This window comes from Salmo trutta, chromosome 12 (assembly GCF_901001165.1).
Source record: "Salmo trutta chromosome 12, fSalTru1.1, whole genome shotgun sequence".
NCBI lineage: Eukaryota > Metazoa > Chordata > Actinopteri > Salmoniformes > Salmonidae > Salmo > Salmo trutta.
Genome location: NC_042968.1, coordinates 42,837,890 through 42,863,781, shown reverse-complemented (window position 1 = coordinate 42,863,781; position 25,892 = coordinate 42,837,890). Strand labels below are relative to the sequence as shown.

Genomic DNA, 25,892 nt, shown 5'->3' with positions numbered 1-25,892 from the left:
AGGTTAGGTAGATATTGTAGAGCTACAGAGTGCTAGGGGTTAGTGGGCCAGGTTAGGTAGATATTGTAGAGCTACAGAGTGCTAGGGGTTAGTGGGCCAGGTTAGGTAGATATTGTAGAGCTACAGAGTGCTAGGGGTTAGTGGGCCAGGTTAGGTAGATATTGTAGAGCTACAGAGTGCTAGGGGTTAGTGGACCAGGTTAGGTAGATATTGTAGAGCTACAGAGTGCTGGGGGTTAGTGGACCAGGTTAGGTAGATATTGTAGAGCTACAGAGTGCTAGGGGTTAGTGGGCCAGGTTAGGTAGATATTGTAGAGCTACAGAGTGCTAGGGGTTAGTGGGCCAGGTTAGGTAGATATTGTAGAGCTACAGAGTGTTAGGGGTTAATGGGCCAGGTTAGGTAGATATTGTAGAGCTACAGAGTGCTGGGGGTTAGTGGACCAGGTTAGGTAGATATTGTAGAGCTACAGAGTGCTAGGGGTTAGTGGGCCAGGTTAGGTAGATATTGTAGAGCTACAGAGTGCTAGGGGTTAGTGGATCAGGTTAGGTAGATATTGTAGAGCTACAGAGTGCTAGGGGTTAGTGGGCCAGGTTAGGTAGATATTGTAGAGCTACAGAGTGCTAGGGGTTAATGGGCCAGGTTAGGTAGATATTGTAGAGCTACAGAGTGCTGGGGGTTAGTGGACCAGGTTAGGTAGATATTGTAGAGCTACAGAGTACTAGGGGTTAGTGGGCCAGGTTAGGTAGATATTGTAGAGCTACAGAGTGCTAGGGGTTAGTGGGCCAGGTTAGGTAGATTTTGTAGAGCTACAGAGTGCTAGGGGTTAGTGGGCCAGGTTAGGTAGATATTGTAGAGCTACAGAGTGCTAGGGGTTAGTGGGCCAGGTTAGGTAGATATTGTAGAGCTACAGAGTGCTAGGGGTTAGTGGGCCAGGTTAGGTAGATATTGTAGAGCTACAGAGTGCTAGGGGTTAGTGGGCCAGGTTAGGTAGATATTGTAGAGCTACAGAGTGCTAGGGGTTAGTGGGCCAGGTTAGGTAGATATTGTAGAGCTACAGAGTGCTAGGGGTTAGTGGACCAGGTTAGGTAGATATTGTAGAGCTACAGAGTGCTAGGGGTTAGTGGACCAGGTTAGGTAGATATTGTAGAGCTACAGAGTGCTAGGGGTTAGTGGACCAGGTTAGGTAGATATTGTAGAGCTACAGAGTGCTAGGGGTTAGTGGGCCAGGTTAGGTAGATATTGTAGAGCTACAGAGTGCTAGGGGTTAGTGGACCAGGTTAGGTAGATATTGTAGAGCTACAGAGTGCTAGAGGTTAGTGGGCCAGGTTAGGTAGATATTGTAGAGCTACAGAGTGCTAGGGGTTAGTGGGCCAGGTTAGGTAGATATTGTAGAGCTACAGAGTGCTAGGGGTTAGTGGACCAGGTTAGGTAGATATTGTAGAGCTACAGAGTGCTAGGGGTTAGTGGGCCAGGTTAGGTAGATATTGTAGAGCTACAGAGTGCTAGGGGTTAGTGGGCCAGGTTAGGTAGATATTGTAGAGCTACAGAGTGCTAGGGGTTAGTGGATCAGATCAGGAAGTGGCGTCACAGTTACACCAGGGTTTCTCAACCTCTTTTTTGAACCAAGGACTGATATTTTAAATAGGTAGCTTAGAAAACCAGCAGTTCTTTAAAACTCATATTATCTCTCTGGTGGTCTGTCCGTCTGTCTCCCAGGTCTTAGCAGTTTCCAGGAGTGCGTTGCTATGGACCGGATCCAGAGAATAATGGGAGTCCTCCAGAACCCAAACATGGGGTAAATATCCCCTCTCCTCCTCTCTCCGTCTCTGTCCCCAACTCTCACCACACCACAAGGAACAATAACTAGAGCCCGGAGTTTACAGCCAGACTACATTAGTTCTGTTCTACTGTCTGTTCTCCTCTCCCTCCCTGCAGTAGTTCCTGTCTGTTCTCCTCTCCCTCCCTACAGTAGTTCCTGTCTGTTCTCCTCTCCCTCCCTGCAGTAGTTCATGTCTGTTCTCCTCTGCCTCCCTACAGTAGTTCATGTCTGTTCTCCTCTCCCTCCCTACAGTAGTTCCTGTCTGTTCTCCTCTCCCTCCCTACAGTAGTTCCTGTCTGTTCTCCTCTCCCTCCCTGCAGTAGTTCCTGTCTGTTCTCCTCTCCCTCCCTGCAGTAGTTCCTGTCTGTTCTCCTCTCCCTCCCTACAGTAGTTCCTGTCTGTTCTCCTCTCCCTCCCTGCAGTAGTTCATGTCTGTTCTCCTCTCCCTCGCTACAGTAGTTCCTGTCTGTCCTCCTCTCCCTCCCTACAATAGTTCATGTCTGTTCTCCTCTCCCTGCCTGCAGTAGTTCCTGTCTGTTCTCCTCTCCCTCCCTGCAGTAGTTCCTGTCTGTTCTCCTCTCCCTCCCTGCAGTAGTTCCTGTCTGTTCTCCTCTCCCTCCCTGCAGTAGTTCATGTCTGTTCTCCTCTCCCTCCCTGCAGTAGTTCCTGTCTGTTCTCCTGTCCCTCCCTACAGTAGTTCCTGTCTGTTCTCCTCTCCCTCCCTACAGTAGTTCCTGTCTGTTCTCCTCTCCCTCCCTACAGTAGTTCATGTCTGTTCTCCTCTCCCTCCCTACAGTAGTTCCTGTCTGTTCTCCTCTCCCTCCCTGCAGTAGTTCCTGTCTGTTCTCCTCTCCCTCCCTGCAGTAGTTCCTGTCTGTTCTCCTCTCCCTCCCTACAGTAGTTCCTGTCTGTTCTCCTCTCCCTCCCTGCAGTAGTTCCTGTCTGTTCTCCTCTCCCTCCCTACAGTAGTTCCTGTCTGTTCTCCTCTCCCTCCCTACAGTAGTTCATGTCTGTTCTCCTCTCCCTCCCTGCAGTAGTTCCTGTCTGTTCTCCTCTCCCTCCCTACAGTAGTTCATGTCTGTTCTCCTCTCCCTCCCTACAGTAGTTTCTGTCTGTTCTCCTCTCCCTCCCTACAGTAGTTCCTGTCTGTTCTCCTCTCCCTCCGTGCAGTAGTTCCTGTCTGTTCTCCCCTACAGTAGTTCCTGTCTGTTCTCCTCTCCCTCCCTACAGTAGTTCCTGTCTGTTCTCCTCTCCCTCCCTACAGTAGTTCATGTCTGTTCTCCTCTCCCTCCCTGCAGTAGTTCCTGTCTGTTCTCCCCTACAGTTGTTCCTGTCTGTTCTCCTCTCCCTCCCTACAGTAGTTCCTGTCTGTTCTCCCCTACAGTAGTTCCTGTCTGTTCTCCTCTCCCTCCCTACAGTAGTTCCTGTCTGTTCTCCTCTCCCTCCGTGCAGTAGTTCCTGTCTGTTCTCCCCTACAGTAGTTCCTGTCTGTTCTCCTCTCCCTCCCTGCAGTAGTTCCTGTCTGTTCTCCTCTCCCTCCCTGCAGTAGTTCATGTCTGTTCTCCTCTCCCTCCCTGCAGTAGTTCCTGTCTGTTCTCCTCTCCCTCCCTACAGTAGTTCCTGTCTGTTCTCCTCTCCCTCCCTGCAGTAGTTCCTGTCTGTTCTCCTCTCCCTCCCTACAGTAGTTCCTGTCTGTTCTCCTCTCCCTCCCTACAGTAGTTCCTGTCTGTTCTCCTCTCCCTCCCTGCAGTAGTTCCTGTCTGTTCTCCTCTCCCTCCCTGCAGTAGTTCCTGTCTGTTCTCCTCTCCCTCCCTGCAGTAGTTCATGTCTGTTCTCCTCTCCCTCCCTGCAGTAGTTCCTGTCTGTTCTCCTCTCCCTGCCTGCAGTAGTTCCTGTCTGTTCTCCTCTCCCTCCCTGCAGTAGTTCATGTCTGTTCTCCTCTCCCTCCCTGCAGTAGTTCCTGTCTGTTCTCCTCTCCCTCCCTGCAGTAGTTCATGTCTGTTCTCCTCTCCCTCCCTGCAGTAGTTCCTGTCTGTTCTCCTCTCCCTCCCTACAGTAGTTCATGTCTGTTCTCCTTTCCCTCCCTGCAGTAGTTCATGTCTGTTCTCCTCTCCCTCCCTACAGTAGTTCCTGTCTGTTCTCCTCTCCCTCCCTGCAGTAGTTCCTGTCTGTTCTCCTCTCCCTCCCTACAGTAGTTCCTGTCTGTTCTCCTCTCCCTCCCTGCAGTAGTTCCTGTCTGTTCTCCTCTCCCTCCCTGCAGTAGTTCATGTCTGTTCTCCTCTCCCTCCCTACAGTAGTTCATGTCTGTTCTCCTCTCCCTCTCTACAGTAGTTCATGTCTGTTCTCCTCTCCCTCCCTACAGTAGTTCCTGTCTGTTCTCCTCTCCCTCCCTGCAGTAGTTCATGTCTGTTCTCCTCTCCCTCTCTACAGTAGTTCCTGTCTGTTCTCCTCTCCCTCCCTACAGTAGTTCCTGTCTGTTCTCCTCTACAGTAGTTCCTGTCTGTTCTCCTCTCCCTCCCTGCAGTAGTTCATGTCTGTTCTCCTCTCCCTCTCTGCAGTAGTTCATGTCTGTTCTCCTCTCCCTCCCTACAGTAGTTCCTGTCTGTTCTCCTCTCCCTCCCTGCAGTAGTTCCTGTCTGTTCTCCTCTCCCTCCCTACAGTAGTTCCTGTCTGTTCTCCTCTCCCTCCCTACAGTAGTTCCTGTCTGTTCTCCTCTCCCTCCCTACAGTAGTTCCTGTCTGTTTTCCTCTCCCTCCCTACAGTAGTTCCTGTCTGTTCTCTCCCTCCCTGCAGTAGTTCCTGTCTGTTCTCCTCTCCCTCCCTGCAGTAGTTCCTGTCTGTTCTCCTCTCCCTCCCTGCAGTAGTTCATGTCTGTTCTCCTCTCCCTCCCTGCAGTAGTTCATGTCTGTTCTCCTCTCCCTCCCTGCAGTAGTTCATGTCTGTTCTCCTCTCCCTCCCTACAGTAGTTCCTGTCTGTTCTCCTCTCCCTCCCTACAGTAGTTCCTGTCTGTTCTCCTCTCCCTCCCTGCAGTAGTTCCTGTCTGTTCTCCTCTCCCTCCCTACAGTAGTTCATGTCTGTTCTCCTCTCCCTCCCTGCAGTAGTTCATGTCTGTTTTCCTCTCCCTCCCTACAGTAGTTCCTGTCTGTTCTCCTCTCCCTCCCTGCAGTAGTTCATGTCTGTTCTACTCTCCCTCCCTGCAGTAGTTCATGTCTGTTCTCCTCTCCCTCTCTACAGTAGTTCATGTCTGTTCTCCTCTCCCTCCCTACAGTAGTTCCTGTCTGTTCTCCTCTCCCTCCCTGCAGTAGTTCCTGTCTGTTCTCCTCTCCCTCCCTGCAGTAGTTCCTGTCTGTTCTCCTCTCCCTCTCTACAGTAGTTCCTGTCTGTTCTCCTCTACAGTAGTTCCTGTCTGTTCTCCTCTCCCTCTCTACAGTAGTTCCTGTCTGTTCTCCCCTACAGTAGTTCCTGTCTGTTCTCCTCTCCCTCCCTGCAGTAGTTCATGTCTGTTCTCCTCTCCCTCCCTGCAGTAGTTCATGTCAGCTTTCTATTGGAGGGCTCCCCAAAATGGTTCCTTAAGTAGTGCACTATAAGGGAATAGGATGCTATTTGGGATACAGTCTATTGTTCCATGTTTTAGTTTTCAGTGGAAGAGTAGTTTCCAGGCGGTTAGTTAGTTAGTTATCTTTATGTGTGTTATAGTGACTGGGAAACAGCAGGCAGTTAGTTAGTTAGTTATCTTTATGTGTGTTATAGTGACTGGGAAACAGCAGGCAGTTAGTTAGTTAGTTAGTTAGTTATCTTTATGTGTGTTATAGTGACTGGGAAACAGCAGGCAGTTAGTTAGTTAGTTATCTTTATGTGTGTTATAGTGACTGGGAAACAGCAGGCAGTTAGTTAGTTAGTTATCTTTATGTGTGTTATAGTGACTGGGAAACAGCAGGCAGTTAGTTAGTTAGTTAGTTATCTTTATGTGTGTTATAGTGACTGGGAAACAGCAGGCAGTTAGTTAGTTAGTTAGTTATCTTTATGTGTGTTATAGTGACTGGAAACAGCAGGCAGTTAGTTAGTTAGTTAGTTAGTTATCTTTAAGTGTGTTATAGTGACTGGGAAACAGCAGGCTGTTAGTTAGTTAGTTAGTTATCTTTATGTGTGTTATATTGACTGGGAAACAGCAGGCAGTTAGTTAGTTAGTTAGTTAGTTATATTTATGTGTGTTATAGTGACTGGGAAACAGCATGCAGTTAGTTAGTTAGTTAGTTAGTTATCTTTATGTGTGCTATAGTGACTGGGAAACAGCAGCTGTTAGTTAGTTAGTTAGTTATATTTATGTGTGTTATAGTGACTGGGAAACAGCATGCAGTTAGTTAGTTAGTTAGTTAGTTATCTTTATGTGTGTTATAGTGACTGGGAAACAGCAGGCAGTTAGTTAGTTAGTTAGTTAGTTATCTTTATGTGTGTTATAGTGACTGGGAAACAGCAGGCAGCTAGTTAGTTAGTTAGTTATCTTTATGTGTGTTATAGTGACTGGGAAACAGCAGGCAGTTAGTTAGTTAGTTATATTTATGTGTGTTATAGTGACTGGGAAACAGCAGGCTGTTAGTTAGTTAGTTAGTTAGTTATCTTTATGTGTGTTATAGTGACTGGGAAACAGCGGGCAGTTAGTTAGTTAGTTAGTTATCTTTACGTTTGTTATAGTGACTGGGAAACAGCAGGCAGTTAGTTAGTTAGTTAGTTAGTTAGTTAGTTAGTTAGTTAGTTAGTTATCTTTATGTGTGTTATAGTGACTGGGAAACAGCAGGCAGTTAGTTAGTTAGTTAGTTAGTTAGTTAGTTATCTTTATGTGTATTATAGTGACTGGGAAACAGCAGACAGTTAGTTAGTTAGTTAGTTAGTTATCTTTATGTGTGTTATAGTGACTGGGAAACAGCAGGCAGTTAGTTAGTTAGTTAGTTATCTTTATGTGTGTTATAGTGACTGGGAAACAGCAGGCAGTTAGTTAGTTAGTTAGTTAGTTATTTTTATGTGTGTTATAGTGACTGGGAAACAGCAGGCAGTTAGTTAGTTAGTTAGTTATCTTTATGTGTGTTATAGTGACTGGGAAACAGCAGGCAGTTAGTTAGTTAGTTAGTTAGTTAGTTAGTTAGTTATCTTTATGTGTGTTATAGTGACTGGGAAACAGCAGGCAGTTAGTTAGTTAGTTAGTTAGTTAGTTAGTTATCTTTATGTGTGTTATAGTGACTGGAAACAGCAGGCAGTTAGTTAGTTAGTTAGTTAGTTAGTTAGTTATATTTACGTGTGTTATAGTGACTGGGAAACAGCAGGCTGTTAGTTAGTTAGTTAGTTAGTTATCTTTATGTGTGTTATATTGACTGGGAAACAGCATGCAGTTAGTTAGTTAGTTAGTTAGTTATCTTTATGTGTGTTATAGTGACTGGGAAACAGCAGCTGTTAGTTAGTTAGTTAGTTATATTTATGTGTGTTATAGTGACTGGGAAACAGCATGCAGTTAGTTAGTTAGTTAGTTAGTTAGTTAGTTATCTTTATGTGTGTTATAGTGACTGGGAAACAGCAGGCAGTTAGTTAGTTAGTTAGTTAGTTAGTTATCTTTATGTGTGTTATAGTGACTGGGAAACAGCAGGCAGCTAGTTAGTTAGTTAGTTATCTTTATGTGTGTTATAGTGACTGGGAAACAGCAGGCAGTTAGTTAGTTAGTTAGTTATCTTTATGTGTGTTATAGTGACTGGGAAACAGCAGGCAGTTAGTTAGTTAGTTATCTTTATGTGTGTTATAGTGACTGGGAAACAGCAGGCAGTTAGTTAGTTAGTTAGTTAGTTAGTTAGTTATATTTATGTGTGTTATAGTGACTGGGAAACAGCAGGCTGTTAGTTAGTTAGTTAGTTAGTTAGTTATCTTTATGTGTGTTATAGTGACTGGGAAACAGCGGGCAGTTAGTTAGTTAGTTAGTTATCTTTACGTGTGTTATAGTGACTGGGAAACAGCAGGCAGGCAGTTAGTTAGTTAGTTAGTTAGTTAGTTAGTTAGTTAGTTATCTTTATGTGTGTTATAGTGACTGGGAAACAGCAGGCAGTTAGTTAGTTAGTTAGTTAGTTAGTTAGTTAGTTAGTTAGTTATCTTTATGTGTGTTATAGTGACTGGGAAACAGCAGTTAGTTAGTTAGTTAGTTAGTTAGTTAGTTAGTTAGTTAGTTATCTTTATGTGTGTTATAGTGACTGGGAAACAGCAGGCAGTTAGTTAGTTAGTTAGTTAGTTATCTTTATGTGTGTTATAGTGACTGGGAAACAGCAGGCAGTTAGTTAGTTAGTTATCTTTATGTGTGTTATAGTGACTGGAAACAGCAGGCAGTTAGTTAGTTAGTTAGTTAGTTAGTTATCTTTACGTGTGTTATAGTGACTGGGAAACAGCAGGCTGTTAGTTAGTTAGTTAGTTATCTTTATGTGTGTTATATTGACTGGGAAACAGCAGGCAGTTAGTTAGTTAGTTAGTTAGTTATATTTATGTGTGTTATAGTGACTGGGAAACAGCATGCAGTTAGTTAGTTAGTTAGTTAGTTATCTTTATGTGTGTTATAGTGACTGGGAAACAGCAGCTGTTAGTTAGTTAGTTAGTTATATTTATGTGTGTTATAGTGACTGGGAAACAGCATGCAGTTAGTTAGTTAGTTAGTTAGTTATCTTTATGTGTGTTATAGTGACTGGGAAACAGCAGGCAGTTAGTTAGTTAGTTAGTTAGTTAGTTAGTTAGTTAGTTAGTTAGTTATCTTTATGTGTGTTATAGTGACTGGGAAACAGCAGGCAGTTAGTTAGTTAGTTAGTTAGTTAGTTAGTTAGTTAGTTAGTTATCTTTATGTGTGTTATAGTGACTGGGAAACAGCAGGCAGTTAGTTAGTTAGTTAGTTAGTTAGTTAGTTAGTTAGTTATCTTTATGTGTGTTATAGTGACTGGGAAACAGCAGGCAGTTAGTTAGTTAGTTATCTTTATGTGTGTTATAGTGACTGGGAAACAGCAGGCTGTTAGTTAGTTAGTTAGTTAGTTATCTTTACGTGTGTTATAGTGACTGGGAAACAGCAGGCAGTTAGTTACTTAGTTAGTTAGTTATCTTTATGTGTGTTATAGTGACTGGGAAACAGCAGGCAGTTAGTTAGTTAGTTATCTTTATGTGTGTTATAGTGACTGGGAAACAGCAGGCAGTTAGTTAGTTAGTTAGTTAGTTAGTTAGTTATCTTTATGTGTGTTATAGTGACTGGGAAACAGAAGGCAGTTAGTTAGTTAGTTAGTTAGTTATCTTTATGTGTGTTATAGTGACTGGGAAACAGCAGGCAGTTAGTTAGTTAGTTAGTTAGTTAGTTAGTTATCTTTATGTGTGTTATAGTGACTGGGAAACAGCAGGCAGTTAGTTAGTTAGTTATCTTTATGTGTGTTATAGTGACTGGGAAACAGCAGGCTGTTAGTTAGTTAGTTAGTTAGTTAGTTAGTTATCTTTACGTGTGTTATAGTGACTGGGAAACAGCAGGCAGTTAGTTAGTTAGTTAGTTATCTTTATGTGTGTTATCGTGACTGGGAAACAGCAGGCAGTTAGTTAGTTAGTTAGTTATCTTTATGTGTGTTATAGTGACTGGGAAACAGCAGGCAGTTAGTTAGTTAGTTAGTTAGTTATCTTTATGTGTGTTATAGTGACTGGGAAACAGCAGGCAGTTAGTTAGTTAGTTATCTTTATGTGTGTTATAGTGACTGGGAAACAGCAGGCAGTTAGTTAGTTAGTTAGTTATCTTTATGTATGTTATAGCGACTGGGACACAGCAGGCAGTTAGTTAGTTAGTTAGTTAGTTAGTTAGTTAGTTATCTTTATGTGTGTTATAGTGACTGGGAAACAGCAGTTAGTTAGTTAGTTATCTTTACGTGTGTTATAGTGACTGGGAAACAGCAGGCAGTTAGTTAGTTAGTTAGTTAGTTAGTTATCTTTGTGTGTGTTATAGTGACTGGGAAACAGCAGGCAGTTAGTTAGTTAGTTAGTTATCTTTATGTGTGTTATAGTGACTGGGAAACAGCAGGCAGTTAGTTAGTTAGTTAGTTAGTTATCTTTATGTGTGTTATAGTGACTGGGAAACAGCAGGCTGTTAGTTAGTTATCTTTATGTGTGTGATCTGTTCTGTGGAAACTAAGGTGTTGGCACCTCAGCGGGTTTGGCTGGATAAGACTTGATTCTCTGTTACCAGAGGAAGAGACGGTGTGAAAACCATCAGTACTGTACATTCTGTGAGATTAGAGAAAGTCCAGCCTTTGTCAGAACACCACTGGTCACCCAGAAGATATTGGGATGAGATACTACAACCTCTACCATAGGAGACTACAAATTCTATCAAATATTATAAAGCCCCTTTGACATTGTCACAAAGTGCTTTCTGGGTAGATACCCAGACTAAAAGGCCAAAGAGAAAGCGATGCAGAAGCACAGTGGCTAGGGAAAACTAGTTACCTAGAGGAACCAGCTACAGACAGTCTCGGTTTTAGTCAGCTGGCTGGTACCTGTGGTACCTGTGGTGGAGTCACCATCAACTATTAACACGTCCCTGTGGCTCAGTTGGTAGAGCATGGTGTTTGCAACGCCAGGGTTGTGGGTTTGATTCCCACGGGGGGGCAGTACGGAAAAGAAAAAAAATGTATGAAATGAAATGTATGCATTCACTACTGTAAATTGCTCTGGATAAGAGCGTCTGCTAAATGACTAAAATGTCAAATGTAAATGATGCTAACGGGACTTTAACCCACTGTTATGTGGGCAGGGGTGTAATCTGTATGATGCTAACGGGACTTTAACCCACTTATGTGGACAGGAGTGTAATCTGTATGATGCTAACGGGACTTTAACCCACTGTTATGTGGACAGGGGTGTAATCTGTATGATGCTAACGGGACTTTAACCCACTGTTATGTGGACAGGGGTGTAATCTGTATGATGCTAACGGGACTTTAACCCTCTGTTATGTGGATAGGGGTGTAATCTGTATGATGCTAACGGGACTTTAACCCACTGTTATGTGGACAGGGGTGTAATCTGTATGATGCTAACGGGACTTTAACCCACTGTTATGTGGACAGGGGTGTAATCTGTATGATGCTAACGGGACTTTAACCCACTGTTATGTGGATAGGGGTGTAATCTGTATGATGCTAATGGGACTTTAACCCACTGTTATGTGGACAGGGGTGTAATCTGCATGATGCTAACGGGACTTTAACCCACTGTTATGTGGATAGGGGTGTAATCTGTATGATGCTAACGGGACTTTAACCCACTGTTATGTGGACAGGGTGTAATCTGTATGTGATGCTAACGGGACTTTAAACCACTGTTATGTGGTCAGGGGTGTAATCTGTATGATGCTAACGGGACTTTAACCCACTGTTATGTGGTCAGGGGTGTAATCTGTATGATGCTAACGGGACTTTAACCCACTGTTATGTGGTCAGGGGTGTAATCTGTATGATGCTAACGGGACTTTAACCCACTGTTATGTGGTCAGGGGTGTAATCTCTATGATGCTAACGGGACTTTAACCCACTGTTATGTGGACAGGGGTGTAATCTGTATGATGCTAACGGGACTTTAACCCACTGTTATGTGGGCAGGGGTGTAATCTGTATGATGCTAACGGGACTTTAACCCACTGTTATGTGGACAGGGGTGTAATCTGTATGATGCTAACGGGACTTTAACCCACTGTTATGTGGGCAGGGGTGTGATCTGTATGTTGCTAACGGGACTTTAACCCACTGTTATGTGGGCAGGGGTGTAATCTGTATGATGCTAACGGGACTTTAACCCACTGTTATGTGGACAGGGGTGTAATCTGTATGATGCTAACGGGACTTTAACCCACTGTTATGTGGACAGGGGTGTAATCTGTATGATGCTAACGGGACTTTAACCCACTGTTATGTGGATAGGGGTGTAATCTGTATGATGCTAATGGGACTTTAACCCACTGTTATGTGGGCAGGGGTGTAATCTGTATGATGCTAACGGGACTTTAACCCACTGTTATGTGGTCAGGGGTGTAATCTGTATGATGCTAACGGGACTTTAACCCACTGTTATGTGGTCAGGGGTGTAATCTCTATGATGCTAACGGGACTTTAACCCACTGTTATGTGGACAGGGGTGTAATCTGTATGATGCTAACGGGACTTTAACCCACTGTTATGTGGGCAGGGGTGTAATCTGTATGATGCTAACGGGACTTTAACCCACTGTTATGTGGACAGGGGTGTAATCTGTATGATGCTAACGGGACTTTAACCCACTGTTATGTGGGCAGGGGTGTGATCTGTATGTTGCTAACGGGACTTTAACCCACTGTTATGTGGGCAGGGGTGTAATCTGTATGATGCTAACGGGACTTTAACCCACTGTTATGTGGACAGGGGTGTAATCTGTATGATGCTAACGGGACTTTAACCCACTGTTATGTGGACAGGGGTGTAATCTGTATGTGATGCTAACAGGGGCGTGATGCTAACAGGGGTGTAATCTGTATGTGTGTGAGGAGGAATCAGACCATATGCAGAGCAGCTCACAACAGGTGACTCATTATGGATCCCAGAATAATCTGAACCCACTACAGAGAGGAGGAGGAGGAGGAGGAGGAGGAGGGAAGGGGAGGCAGATGAGAGGAGGAAGAGGAGAAGAGGGGGGAGGAGAAGGATGAATAGAAATGAATAGGCAAGACGAAAGAGATAGATAGGGGGGAGGGGGTGTTGGTGAAACAGTGTTAAATTCCACTGGCTGCTTAAAGCAGCAGAGCACACACACACACACACACACACACACACACACACACACACACACACACACACACAGAGCGAGGACACTACGGGGCGATGGATAGGCAGTCGAATGGCCTCGGGGCTTACTGGCTATTTATAGCGGTGAATGGAAGGAACAGGGCCCTCCCTCCCTCGCTCGCTGCCACGTGTGGACATGTAGCGTGTGTGACTGACTGTACAGCAGCATAGCTGCTCAGACACTCAAGCAGACAGCAAGCAGGCAGCACACAGCATCACGTCTTGTCCTGTAGAGGTAAACATACCCAGGTCAGAGACAGAATGCACTGTACAGATACGATACACAGACATAACAATATGCTGAACCTGTGGTGCATTTATCCACTTTATGTCATCACCAACTCTCACTCTGTTTGCCTCCCAAATGGCACCCTGGACAAAAGTAGTGCCCTATATAGGGAATAGGGCCCTGGTCTATAGTAGTACACTATATAGGGAATATGGCCCTGGTCTATAGTAGTACCACTATATAGGGAATAGGGCTGTGGTCTATAGTAGTACCACTATATAGGGAATAGGGCTCTAGTCTATAGTAGTACCACTATATAGGGAATAGGGCTCTGGTCTATAGTAGTACCACTATATAGGGAATAGGGCTCTGGTCTATAGTAGTACCACTATATAGGGAATAGGGCTCTAGTCTATAGTAGTACCACTATATAGGGAATAGGGCTCTGGTCTATAGTAGTACACTATATAGGGAATAGGGCTCTGGTCTATAGTATTACCACTATATAGGGAATAGGGCTCTGGTCTATAGTAGTACACTATATAGGGAATAGGGCCCTGGTCTATAGTAGTACCACTATATAGGGAATAGGGCTCTGGTCTATAGTAGTACCACTATATAGGGAATAGGGCTCTGGTCTATAGTAGTACCACTATATAGGGAATAGGGCTCTGGTCTATAGTAGTACCACTATATAGGGAATAGGGCTCTGGTCTATAGTAGTACCACTATATAGGGAATAGGGCCCTGGTCTATAGTAGTACCACTATATAGGGAATAGGGCCCTGGTCTATAGTAGTGCCACTATATAGGGAATAGGGCTCTGGTCTATAGTAGTACCACTATATAGGGAATAGGGCTCTGGTCTATAGTAGTGCACTATATAAGGAATAGGGCTCTGGTCTATAGTAGTACCACTATATAGGGAATAGTGCTCTGGTCTATAGTAGTACCACTATATAGGGAATAGGGCTCTGGTCTATAGTAGTACCACTATATAGGGAATAGGGCTCTGGTCTATAGTAGTACCACTATATAGGGAATAGGGCTCTGGTCTATAGTAGTACCACTATATAGGGAATAGGTCTCTGGTCTTTAGTAGTACCACTATATAGGGAATAGGGCTCTGGTCTATAGTAGTACCACTATATAGGGAATAGGGCTCTGGTCTATAGTAGTACCACTATATAGGGAATAGGGCACTGGTCTATAGTAGTACCACTATATAGGGAATAGGGCTCTGGTCTATAGTAGTACCACTATATAGTTAATAGGGCTCTGGTCTATAGTAGTACCACTATATAGGGAATAGGGCTCTGGTCTACAGTAGTACCACTATATAGGGAATAGGGCTCTGGTCTATAGTAGTACCACTATATAGGGAATAGGGCTCTGGTCTATAGTAATACCACTATATAGGGAATAGGGCTCTGGTCTATAGTAGTACCACTATATAGGGAATAGGGCTCTGGTCTATAGTAGTACCACTATATAGGGAATAGGGCTCTGGTCTATAGTAGTACCACTATATAGGGAATAGGGCTCTGGTCTATAGTAGTACCACTATATAGGGAATAGGGCCCTGGTCTATAGTAGTACCACTATATAGGGAATAGGGCTCTGGTCTATAGTAGTACCACTATATAGGGAATAGGGCTCTGGTCTATAGTAGTACCACTATATAGGGAATAGGGCTCTGGTCTATAGTAGTACCACTATATAGGGAATAGGGCTCTGGTCTATAGTAGTACCACTATATAGGGAATAAGGCTCTGGTCTATAGTAGTGCACTATATAGGGAATAGGGCTCTGGTCTATAGTAGTACCACTATATAGGAAATAGGGCTCTGGTCTATAGTAGTACCACTATATAGGGAATAGGGCTCTGGTCTATAGTAGTACCACTATATAGGGAATAGGGCTCTGGTCTATAGTAGTACCACTATATAGGGAATAGGGCTCTGGTCTATAGTAGTACCACTATATAGGGAATAGAGCTCTGGTCTATAGTAGTACCACTATATAGGGAATAGGGCTCTGGTCTATAGTAGTACCACTATATAGGGAATAGTGCTCTGGTCTATAGTAGTACCACTATATAGGGAATAGGGCTCTGGTCTATAGTAGTACCACTCTATAGGGAATAGGGCTCTGGTCTATAGTAGTACCACTATATAGGGAATAGTGCTCTGGTCTATGGTAGTACAACTATATAGGGAAAAGGGCTCTGGTCTATAGTAGTGTACTAGAACCCTGTTCTATTATCTGTTCTGTGTTCTAAACCCTGTTCTATTATCTGTTCTGTGTTCTAAACCCTGTTCTATTATCTGTTCTGTGTTCTAAACCCTGTTCTATTATGTGTTCTGTGTCCTGAATCTTGTTCTGTTGTCTGTTCTAAACCCTGTTCTGTTGTCTGTTCTGTGTTCTAAACCCTGTTCTATTATGTGTTCTGTGTTTGTAGTGAGCGCTACGTCAGTGTCATCCTGAAGATGGAAGCGATGCTCCATAGCTGGTTTCCTCAAGTCAGAGCCCGCCGAGACCCAGACCCAGACAGCCAGGAAGAGCACCACACTCCAGCTACGAGACACAAGGTAAAGGTCTTTAACAGTGATCTGTGATGAAAGCTGTTGGGAGCTCTGTTCCAGTATTCACACCAGCATACCACTTAGAATGGTAGAATGCATGTCCACAACACTGCTACACTGTACAACACTACCATTCCATTTACAATGCATGTCCACAACAATCACTTATTCTATGTGGTAGCTACGCTAGTAGGAAGACAGGAGAGCAGCCACTTTCAGCGCAGTTTGGAACGCAACCCTACAGGTAGGAGTTGAGGGAGGAAGGGAGGAAGGGAGGAGAGGAGCCCAACATATCCATTATCCTGAGAATAGCAGGAAGAGGGCAGAGCAGGTTTTACAATCTATCTCTACAGGAGAGGAATTATAGAGGTGTCATTTTCCATAAGACAATGGACTGAGAACAACAGAGGAATGTAGAGGACAGGTAGAGGTCTGGAAGAGGAGGAGAGAAGGGAGGAGGAGAGAAGGGAGGAGGAGTGAAGGGAAGAGGAGAGAAGGGAGGAGGAGAGAAGGGAGTAGGAGAGAAGGGAGTAGGAGTAGAGGGAGGAGGAGAGAAGGGAGGAGGAGAGAAGGGAGGAAGAGAGAAGGGAGGTGGAGAGAAGGGAGGAGGAGAGGGAGGAGGAGTAGAGGGAGGAGGAGAGAAGGGAGGAAGAGAGAAGGGGGGAGGAGTGAAGGGAAGAGGAGTAGAGAGAGGAGGAGAGAAGGGAGGAGGAGAGAAGGGAGGAGGAGTAGAGGGAGGAGGAGAGAAGGGAGGAGGAGTAGTGGGAGGAGGAGAGAAGGGAGGAAGAGAGAAGGGAGGAGGAGTAGAGGGAGTAGGAGAGAAGGGAGGAGGAGTGAAGGGAAGAGGAGTAGAGAGAGGAGGAGAGAAGGGAGGAGGAGAGAAGGGAGGAGGAGTAGTGGGAGGAGGAGAGAAGGGAGGAAGAGAGAAGGGAGGAGGAGAGAGAGGTGGAGTAGTAGTGGGAGGAGGAGAGAAGGGAGGAGGAGTAGAGGGAGGAGGAGAGAAGGGAGGAGGAGAGAAGGGAGGAGTAGAGAGAGGAGGAGAGAAGGGAGGAGGAGAGAAGGGAGGAGGAGTAGTGGGAGGAGGAGAGAAGGGAGGAGGAGTGAAGGGAGGAGGAGAGGGAGGAGAAGTAGAGGGAGGAGGAGTAGAGGGAGGAGGAGAGAAGAGGAGAGAAGGGAGGAGGAGAGGGAGGAGAAGTAGAGGGAGGAGGAGAGAAGGGAGGAGGAGTAGAGGGAGGAGGAGAGAAGGGAGGAGAAGTAGAGGGAGGAGGAGGAGGTTAAGAAGTAGGAGAGAAGGAAAAACAAGGTTCCTCATTTTCCCCTCTCGTGCCAGACTGACTGTGTTCTGTTTGTTCTGTTCTCACCTCAGATGTTAGACAACTGAAGTTATGATGTAATCACTAGATACTCTGGAGTCTAGAATTCCATTAGAAAGCAGGAGACAGAATTATACTCAGTCAGGATGTCATGATGTCTCTTAAGGAAGAATGGCAGAATGCTATTCTACTCTTCTTTGTAGTCAGTTGTTCATGGTGGACAAAGGGATACAAACCCAACCTATTCCATTCTGACTCTCCACAGCAATACCATGCCCCAGCCCACCCACCACCTCCAGCCTCTCCTCCCGTCGTCTCCCCCCCAGAGGGTGACTACCACCCAGCCCTGCGAGCCTCCGACGGACCTCTACCTGGCTCCTTCCCCTACTCCTCTGCCACTCATCTCAAATGTCTCCACACTGCCCCCATCTGCTCCTCCAAGACTGAGACAGAGACAGAGACAGCCCAGCAAGAGCCACCAGGCCTGGGCAGACCCTCCACCGCCTGCTCCCTGGGATCCAACCACCCAGCCGAGGACCAGGAACAGACCCAAGACGACGCCGTCTCCTCCAGCACTGACCCCCACCTCCAGACCCAGCCCTACAGAGTCAGACCCCGAGCCCACCGACGAGGGCCTCCGTCGGGGAAGATCAGCTCGCCCTGCCTGGAGAGGCTGCTCCAGTCCAAGGAGAGCATCATCGCACCCAGAAACACGGGAGGTGATGGTCCTGGTGGTGGTGAGGAGAGCAGCCGGTCGTAACAGCTGGACCCAGAAACACGGGAGGTGATGGTCCTGGTGGTGGTGAGGAGAGCAGCCGGTCGTAACAGCTGGACCAAGAAACACGGGAGGTGATGGTCCTGGTGGTGGTGAGGAGAGCAGCCGGTCGTAACAGCTGGACCCAGAAACACGGGAGGTGATGGTCCTGGTGGTGGTGAGGAGAGCAGCTGGTCGTAACAGCTGGACCCAGAAACACGGGAGGTGATGGTCCTGGTGGTGGTGAGGAGAGCAGCCGGTCGTAACAGCTGGACCCAGAAACACGGGAGGTGATGGTCCTGGTGGTGGTGAGGAGAGCAGCCGGTCGTAACAGCTGGACCCAGAAACACGGGAGGTGATGGTCCTGGTGGTGGTGAGGAGAGCAGCCGGTCGTAACAGCTGGACCAAGAAACACGGGAGGTGATGGTCCTGGTGGTGGTGAGGAGAGCAGCCGGTCGTAACAGCTGGACCCAGAAACACGGGAGGTGATGGTCCTGGTGGTGGTGAGGAGAGCAGCCGGTCGTAACAGCTGGACCCAGAAACACGGGAGGTGATGGTCCTGGTGGTGGTGAGGAGAGCAGCCGGTCGTAACAGCTGGACCCAGAAACACGGGATGTGATGGTCCTGGTGGTGGTGAGGAGAGCAGCCGGTCGTAACAGCTGGACCCAGAAACACGGGAGGTGATGGTCCTGGTGGTGGTGAGGAGAGCAGCCGGTCGTAACAGCTGGACCCAGAAACACGGGAGGTGATGGTCCTGGTGGTGGTGAGGAGAGCAGCCGGTCGTAACAGCTGGACCCAGAAACACGGGAGGTGATGGTCCTGGTGGTGGTGAGGAGAGCAGCCGGTCGTAACAGCTGGACCCAGACATGGTCCACAGAGGAGATAAGGACTGATCTGGGAACAGAGTTAACCCGGGAGAGACAGAGCTGTATCTTTCCACAACAGGCTCTCCAATACGGCAGAGGGCAAAGGTCGCTGTCTGGGCGGGACGCGACAGTGGCTGTCCCTTTAAGAGCTGTGCGTCATGTGATCCATCATGTGATCATACTATCTGCAGTAAGACACAGACATGGACGAGAGGAGATAGAACAAACAAAACCAAGGTTAGTCTCTGTCCTCACAATAACAAACAAAACTAACCTTGGTTTTGTTTGTTATCTTGAGGACAGAGAGAGAGAGAGAGAGAGAGAGAGAGAGAGAGAGAGAGAGAGAGAGAGAGAGAGAGAGAGAGACAAAGAGAGAGAGAGAGACAGAGAGAGTGAGAGAGGTGTAAAACAGAAAGGGTGTTGGGTAAAGGACAGGAACACCAGTCTCCATGTTATCTTGAGGACAGACAGACAGAGAGAGAGACAGAGAGAGAGACTATGAAGACAGAGACAGAGACTATGAAGACAGAGAGACAGACCGAGAGACAGACCGAGAGACAGACAGAGAGACAGACAGAGAGAGAGACAGAGAGAGAGACAGTCTTCCACAGAGAGCCTTAGCTACAGTGTGAGGGAAAATACAACAGCCCCAGTACCTCCTACCAGTCATTTCCTTTTCTATCCAGTTAATCATTACCTCTGATAATCCTTCTACACACCAGATAATGGCTGGGTCCCAAATGGTGCCATCTGGGATGAAGTCAATGTGGGAATCATATCTGACACCAGATACCATGTGATGTAAACAACAATAACTGATTTCACACCAGATACTAGATCCCATGTGATGTAAACAACAATATCTGATTTCACACCAGATACTAGATCCCATGTGATGTAAACAACAATATCTGATTTCACACCAGATACTAGATACCATGTGATGTAAACAACAATAACTGATTTCACACCAGATACTAGATCCCATGTGACGTAAACAACAATATCTGATTTCACACCAGATACTAGATCCCATGTGATGTAAACAACAATATCTGATTTCACACCAGATACTAGATACCATGTGATGTAAACAACAATATCTGATTTCACACCAGATACTAGATACCATGTGATGTAAACAACAATATCTGATTTCACACCAGATACTAGATACCATGTGATGTAAACAACAATATCTGATTTCACACCAGATACTAGATACAATGTGATGTAAACAACATCTGATATCACACCAGATACTAGATACCTTGTGATGTAAACAACAATATCTGATTTCACAACAGATACTAGATACTATGTGATGTAAACAACAATATCTGATTTCACAACAGATACTAGATACCATGTGATGTAAACAACAATATCTGACAACAGATACTAGATACCATGTGATGTAAACAACAATATCTGATTTCACCAGATACTAGATACCATGTGATGTAAACAACAATATCTGACAACAGATACTAGATACCATGTGATGTAAACAACAATATCTGACAACAGATACTAGATACCATGTGATGTAAACAACAATATCTGATTTCACACCAGATACTAGATACCATGTGATGTAAACAACAATATCTGACAACAGATACTAGATACCATGTGATGTAAACAACAATATCTGATTTCACACCAGATACTAGATACCATGTGATGTAAACAACAATATCTGACAACAGATACTAGATACCATGTGATGTAAACAACAATATCTGATTTCACACCAGATACCATGTGATGTAAACAACAATATCTGACAACAGATACTAGATACCATGTGATGTAAACAACAATATCTGATTTCACACCAGATACCATGTGATGTAAACAACAATATCTGATTTCACACCAGATACTAGATACCATGTGATGTAAACAACAATATCTGATTTCACACCAGATACTAGATACAATGTGATGTAAACAACAATATCTGACAACAGATACTAGATACCATGTGATGTAAACAACAATATCTGATTTCACACCAGATACTAGATACCATGTGATGTAAACAACAATATCTGATTCTAAACTGGTTCATGTGTGAACAACATACACATTGTTGAACAATGTCTTCTGACTCAAACGATGGGAAGGAGTTTTCCTTTGTGTAAATATTTTTGGACAATGTTCAAGGTTTATTTACTTTACCTCCCTAAAAGGTGGCCTTTTGTGACATTTTATACTTAATAAAAATGTGATGATATTTGTTTTCTGCGAAACAAAGTGTTCTCCATAATGTTTTGTATTATAATTGTAATATTAGGATTTCATGTTGGTTTAACGGTTTGTAATTTCTAAATCGACCACTTCCAGACCCCACTATTGATCACAGAATAAACTAACAAGTACGTTCTGAAGCATTTTATTGAGTTTTTTTCTTCTTCCTGCTTTAGGAAACCCGGCATAGGCAATTTAAAAATTAAAACAAAAATAAATATGGATATTTATGTAAAACATTTTCCTAATGAAACATTATACACAATGTACAACATCATTTTTTCTTCTTCACTTGGGGTGAATGAACTCTATACACATTTTCCCAAAGACTAAATAAACGTACCTCCATGCTAAAAGAAATGAAGCGATGAAAAAAGAAACAAAATAATAATACTCAATGAACTGCTTCTGTTTTTTTAATTGCTTTAAAAAACATACTAATAAAACCACAAGATGAAAAATAAAAACATTGAATCAAATCCATCCATTATGTCTAATGTGTTGAGAGTAGTAGAGCAACATGGAGTATAATGATGTGGACCTTCTGTACAGGTCACTTAACGCTCTCTGTTGTTGCTGTAGATGAACCTTCCCTTCTGGGTTTCTGCTGTGTGACACTCTGTGAGAGGAGAGGACAGTCTTTATTCCATCCAGGCCCGCTCTTTCCTGGGTTTCTGCTGTGTGTGTGTGTGTGTGTGTGTGTGTGTGTGTGTGCGCGTGGTGAGGGTCTGTGAAAGTGTGTTGTTTTGACGGTGCATCCGGTTCTGGGTAGACTGTGGTTGGTCAGTAGTCCGTGTCCGAGCCCTCGGCGTTGTCTACGTTGCGTGACAGCATGTAATTGTCCATGTCGATGGAGCGACAGTTGTTGATGGCGTAGCGGAGTCTCTCTGACATCACCGTCTGGCTGGAGTAAGGAGGCAGACGCAGCTGGAAGAAACACGTCTGGGAGGTCGGCAGGCTGTCATACGGCTGAGAGGGGGGAGAGAGAGAGAGAAGGGGGGGCAGAGAGAGAGAAGGGGGGGGACAGAGAGAGAGACAGAGCGGGGGGAGGGGCAGAGACAGAGAGAGAGAGAGGAACACAGAGAGAGGGGGACAGAGAGAGAGAGAGGAACACAGAGAGAGGGGGACAGAGAGAGAGAGGAACACAGAGAGAGGGGGACAGAGAGAGGAACACAGAGAGAGGGGGACAGGGACAGAGAGAGAGGAACACAGAGAGAGGGGGACAGAGAGAGAGAGAGGAACACAGAGAGAGGGGGACAGAGAGAGAGAGAGAGGAACACAGAGAGAGGGGGATAGAGAGAGAGAGGAACACAGAGAGAGGGGGACAGAGAGAGAGAGGAACACAGAGAGAGGGGGACAGAGAGAGAGAGAGGAACACAGAGAGAGGGGGACAGAGAGAGAGAGAGGAACACAGAGAGAGGGGGACAGGGACAGGGAGAGAGGAACACAGAGCGAGGGGAAGGAACAGAGTGAGAGAGACAGAGAGAGCGGGGGGAGGGGCAGAGACAGAGAGAGGAACACAGAGAGAGGGGAAGGAACAGAGAGAGAGAGAGAGAGACAGACAGAGAGAGAGGGTCAGTATAAAGATCTAGGTAAAGGTCTGGCTGTGGTCAGGAGACTGACCCAGCTGGTAGAAACTCGTCTGGGAGGTCAGCAGCCAGTCATAACCCCTTCAAACCAAGATGAAAACCCACCAACTTGTTTTTCACCTTTTCTTTATTTCTGAAAGGTTTATTTCTCAAAGCCTAAACTTTTATTTCACCAACCGACCTAGTCATCATTGTTGTAAAGTTGGTCCTATGGCTGAGTTTAATGTAGTCGTAATGATGCTCATTGGCATTTAGCCTGGGGGAACGCACGCTGGCCTTTAGCCTGGGGGAACGCACGCTGGCCTTTAGCCTGGGGAACGCACGCTGGCATTTAGCCTGGGGGAACGCACGCTGGCCTTTAGCCTGGGGGAACGCACGCTGGCCTTTAGCCTGGGGGAACGCACGCTGGCCTTTAGCCTGGGGGAACGCACGCTGGCCTTTAGCCTGGGGGAACGCACGCTGGCCTTTAGCCTGGGGGAACGCACGCTGGCCTTTAGCCTGGGGGAACGCACGCTGGCCTTTAGCCTGGGTGAACGCACGCTGGCCTTTAGCCTGGGGGAACGCACGCTGGCCTTTAGCCTGGGGGAACGCACGCTGGCCTTTAGCCTGGGGGAACGCACGCTGGCCTTTAGCCTGGGGGAACGCACGCTGGCCTTTAGCCTGGGGGAACGCACGCTGGCATTTAGCCTGGGGGAACGCACGCTGGCCTTTAGCCTGGGGGAACGCACGCTGGCCTTTAGCCTGGGGGAACGCACGCTGGCCTTTAGCCTGGGGGAACGCACGCTGGCCTTTAGCCTGGGGGAACGCACGCTGGCCTTTAGCCTGGGGGAACGCACGCTGGCCTTTAGCCTGGGGGAACGCACTCTGGCCTTTAGCCTGGGGGAACGCACGCTGGTCCTTTAGCCTGGGGGAACGCACGCTGGCCTTTAGCCTGGGGAACGCACGCTGGCCTTTAGCCTGGGGGAACGCACCAGCGTGTGTGTGTGTGTGTGTGCGCGCTGGCAGCGGTGTTTGTCTTACCCTGTCCACCTTCATAATCTGGAACCTCTGGGAGATGTCAGCTGTGTTGGCGGGGAGCCTGGAGCGTCCTGAGACAAAGCGCATGAACAGAACCCTCTCCTCGTTGGAGAAGTCCTCTAGGGTCTGCCAGAACCACTGGACCTGGGTGTGATGCTCTTCTACCTCACGGTACCGCACCACCTGGAATTAATACAGACATTACCTCACGGTACCACACTACCTGTAATTAATACAGACATTACCTCACGGTACCACACTACCTGTAATTAATACAGACATTACCTCACGGTACCACACTACCTGTAATTAATACAGCCATTACCTCACGGTACCACACTACCTGTAATTATTACAGCCATTACCTCACGGTACCACACTACCTGTAATTAATACAGCCATTACCTCACGGTACCACACTCACTGTAATTATTACAGCCATTACCTCACGGTACCACACTCACTGTAATTATTACAGCCATTACCTCACGGTACCACACTACCTGTAATTAATACAGCCATTACCTCACGGTACCACACTCCCTGTAATTATTACAGCCATTACCTCACGGTACCACACTCCCTGTAATTAATACAGACATTACCTCACGGTACCACACTACCTGTAATTAATACAGCCATTACCTCACGGTACCACACTCCCTGTAATTATTACAGCCATTACCTCACGGTACCACACTACCTGTAATTATTACAGCCATTACCTCACGGTACCACACTACCTGTAATTAATACAGCCATTACCTCACGGTACCACACTACCTGTAATTAATACAGCCATTACCTCACGGTACCACACTCCCTGTAATTAATACAGACATTACCTCACGGTACCACACTACCTGTAATTAATACAGACATTACCTCACGGTACCACACTACCTGTAATTAATACAGCCATTACCTCACGGTACCACACTACCTGTAATTATTACAGCCATTACCTCACGGTACCACACTCCCTGTAATTAATACAGACATTACCTCACGGTACCACACAACCTGTAATTAATACAGCCATTACCTCACGGTACCACACTACCTGTAATTAATACAGACATTACCTCACGGTACCACACTACCTGTAATTATTACAGCCATTACCTCACGGTACCACACTACCTGTAATTAATACAGACATTACCTCACGGTACCACACTACCTGTAATTAATACAGCCATTACCTCACGGTACCACACTACCTGTAATTAATACAGCCATTACCTCACGGTACCACACTACCTGTAATTATTACAGCCATTACCTCACGGTACCACACTCCCTGTAATTATTACAGCCATTACCTCACGGTACCACACTACCTGTAATTAATACAGCCATTACCTCACGGTACCACACTCCCTGTAATTAATACAGACATTACCTCACGGTACCACACTACCTGTAATTAATACAGACATTACCTCACGGTACCACACTCCCTGTAATTAATACAGACATTACCTCACGGTACCACACTACCTGTAATTAATACAGACATTACCTCACGGTACCACACTACCTGTAATTAATACAGCCATTACCTCACGGTACCACACTACCTGTAATTAATACAGACATTAATACAGCCATTACCTCACGGTACCACACTACCTGTAATTAATACAGCCATTACCTCACGGTACCACACTACCTGTAATTAATACAGCCATTACCTCACGGTACCACACTACCTGTAATTAATACAGCCATTACCTCACGGTACCACACTCCCTGTACTTAATACAGACATTACCTCACGGTACCACACTACCTGTAATTAATACAGACATTACCTCACGGTACCACACTACCTGTAATTAATACAGACATTACCTCACGGTACCACACTACCTGTAATTAATACAGACATTACCTCACGGTACCACACTACCTGTAATTATTACAGCCATTACCTCACGGTACCACACTACCTGTAATTAATACAGCCATTACCTCACGGTACCACACTACCTGTAATTATTACAGCCATTACCTCACGGTACCACACTACCTGTAATTAATACAGCCATTACCTCACGGTACCACACTCCCTGTAATTATTACAGCCATTACCTCACGGTACCACACTCCCTGTAATTAATACAGACATTACCTCACGGTACCACACTACCTGTAATTAATACAGCCATTACCTCACGGTACCACACTACCTGTAATTATTACAGCCATTACCTCACGGTACCACACTACCTGTAATTAATACAGCCATTACCTCACGGTACCACACTACCTTTAATTAATACAGACATTACCTCACGGTACCACACTACCTGTAATTAATACAGACATTACCTCACGGTACCACACTACCTGTAATTAATACAGCCATTACCTCACGGTACCACACTACCTGTAATTAATACAGACATTACCTCACGGTACCACACTCCCTGTAATTAATACAGCCATTACCTCACGGTACCACACTCCCTGTAATTAATACAGACATTACCTCACGGTACCACACTACCTGTAATTAATACAGACATTACCTCACGGTACCACACTACCTGTAATTAATACAGCCATTACCTCACGGTACCACACTACCTGTAATTA

At 45.6% G+C, this 25,892-nt stretch overlaps 2 protein-coding genes across 4 annotated transcripts in view; one reads left to right on the top strand and one right to left on the bottom strand.

Moving 5' to 3' along the window:
• The window catches only part of ciartb (circadian associated repressor of transcription b), a 34,806-nt gene extending 13,984 nt beyond the window's left edge, over window positions 1-20,822 (top strand). For 2 of the 3 annotated variants that reach the window (XM_029768363.1, XM_029768361.1), the window contains exons 4-6: window positions 1,717-1,795; window positions 15,370-15,499; window positions 17,072-20,822. In XM_029768363.1, coding sequence (XP_029624223.1) covers window positions 1,717-1,795; window positions 15,370-15,499; window positions 17,072-17,566 — 704 coding nt within the window. In that variant the 3' untranslated portion in view covers window positions 17,567-20,822. The remainder of the gene's footprint in view (window positions 1-1,716; window positions 1,796-15,369; window positions 15,500-17,071) is intronic. The other variant, XM_029768362.1, reaches the window with a different exon arrangement.
• The window catches only part of LOC115203576 (probable E3 ubiquitin-protein ligase HERC1), a 35,036-nt gene continuing 29,957 nt past the window's right edge, over window positions 20,814-25,892 (bottom strand). Inside the window, exons 14-15 of the mRNA XM_029768359.1 lie at window positions 23,292-23,471; window positions 20,814-21,651 (exon numbers count right to left, since the gene is read on the bottom strand). Of these exons, the coding sequence (XP_029624219.1) occupies window positions 21,466-21,651; window positions 23,292-23,471 (366 nt within the window). The 3' untranslated portion in view covers window positions 20,814-21,465. The remainder of the gene's footprint in view (window positions 21,652-23,291; window positions 23,472-25,892) is intronic.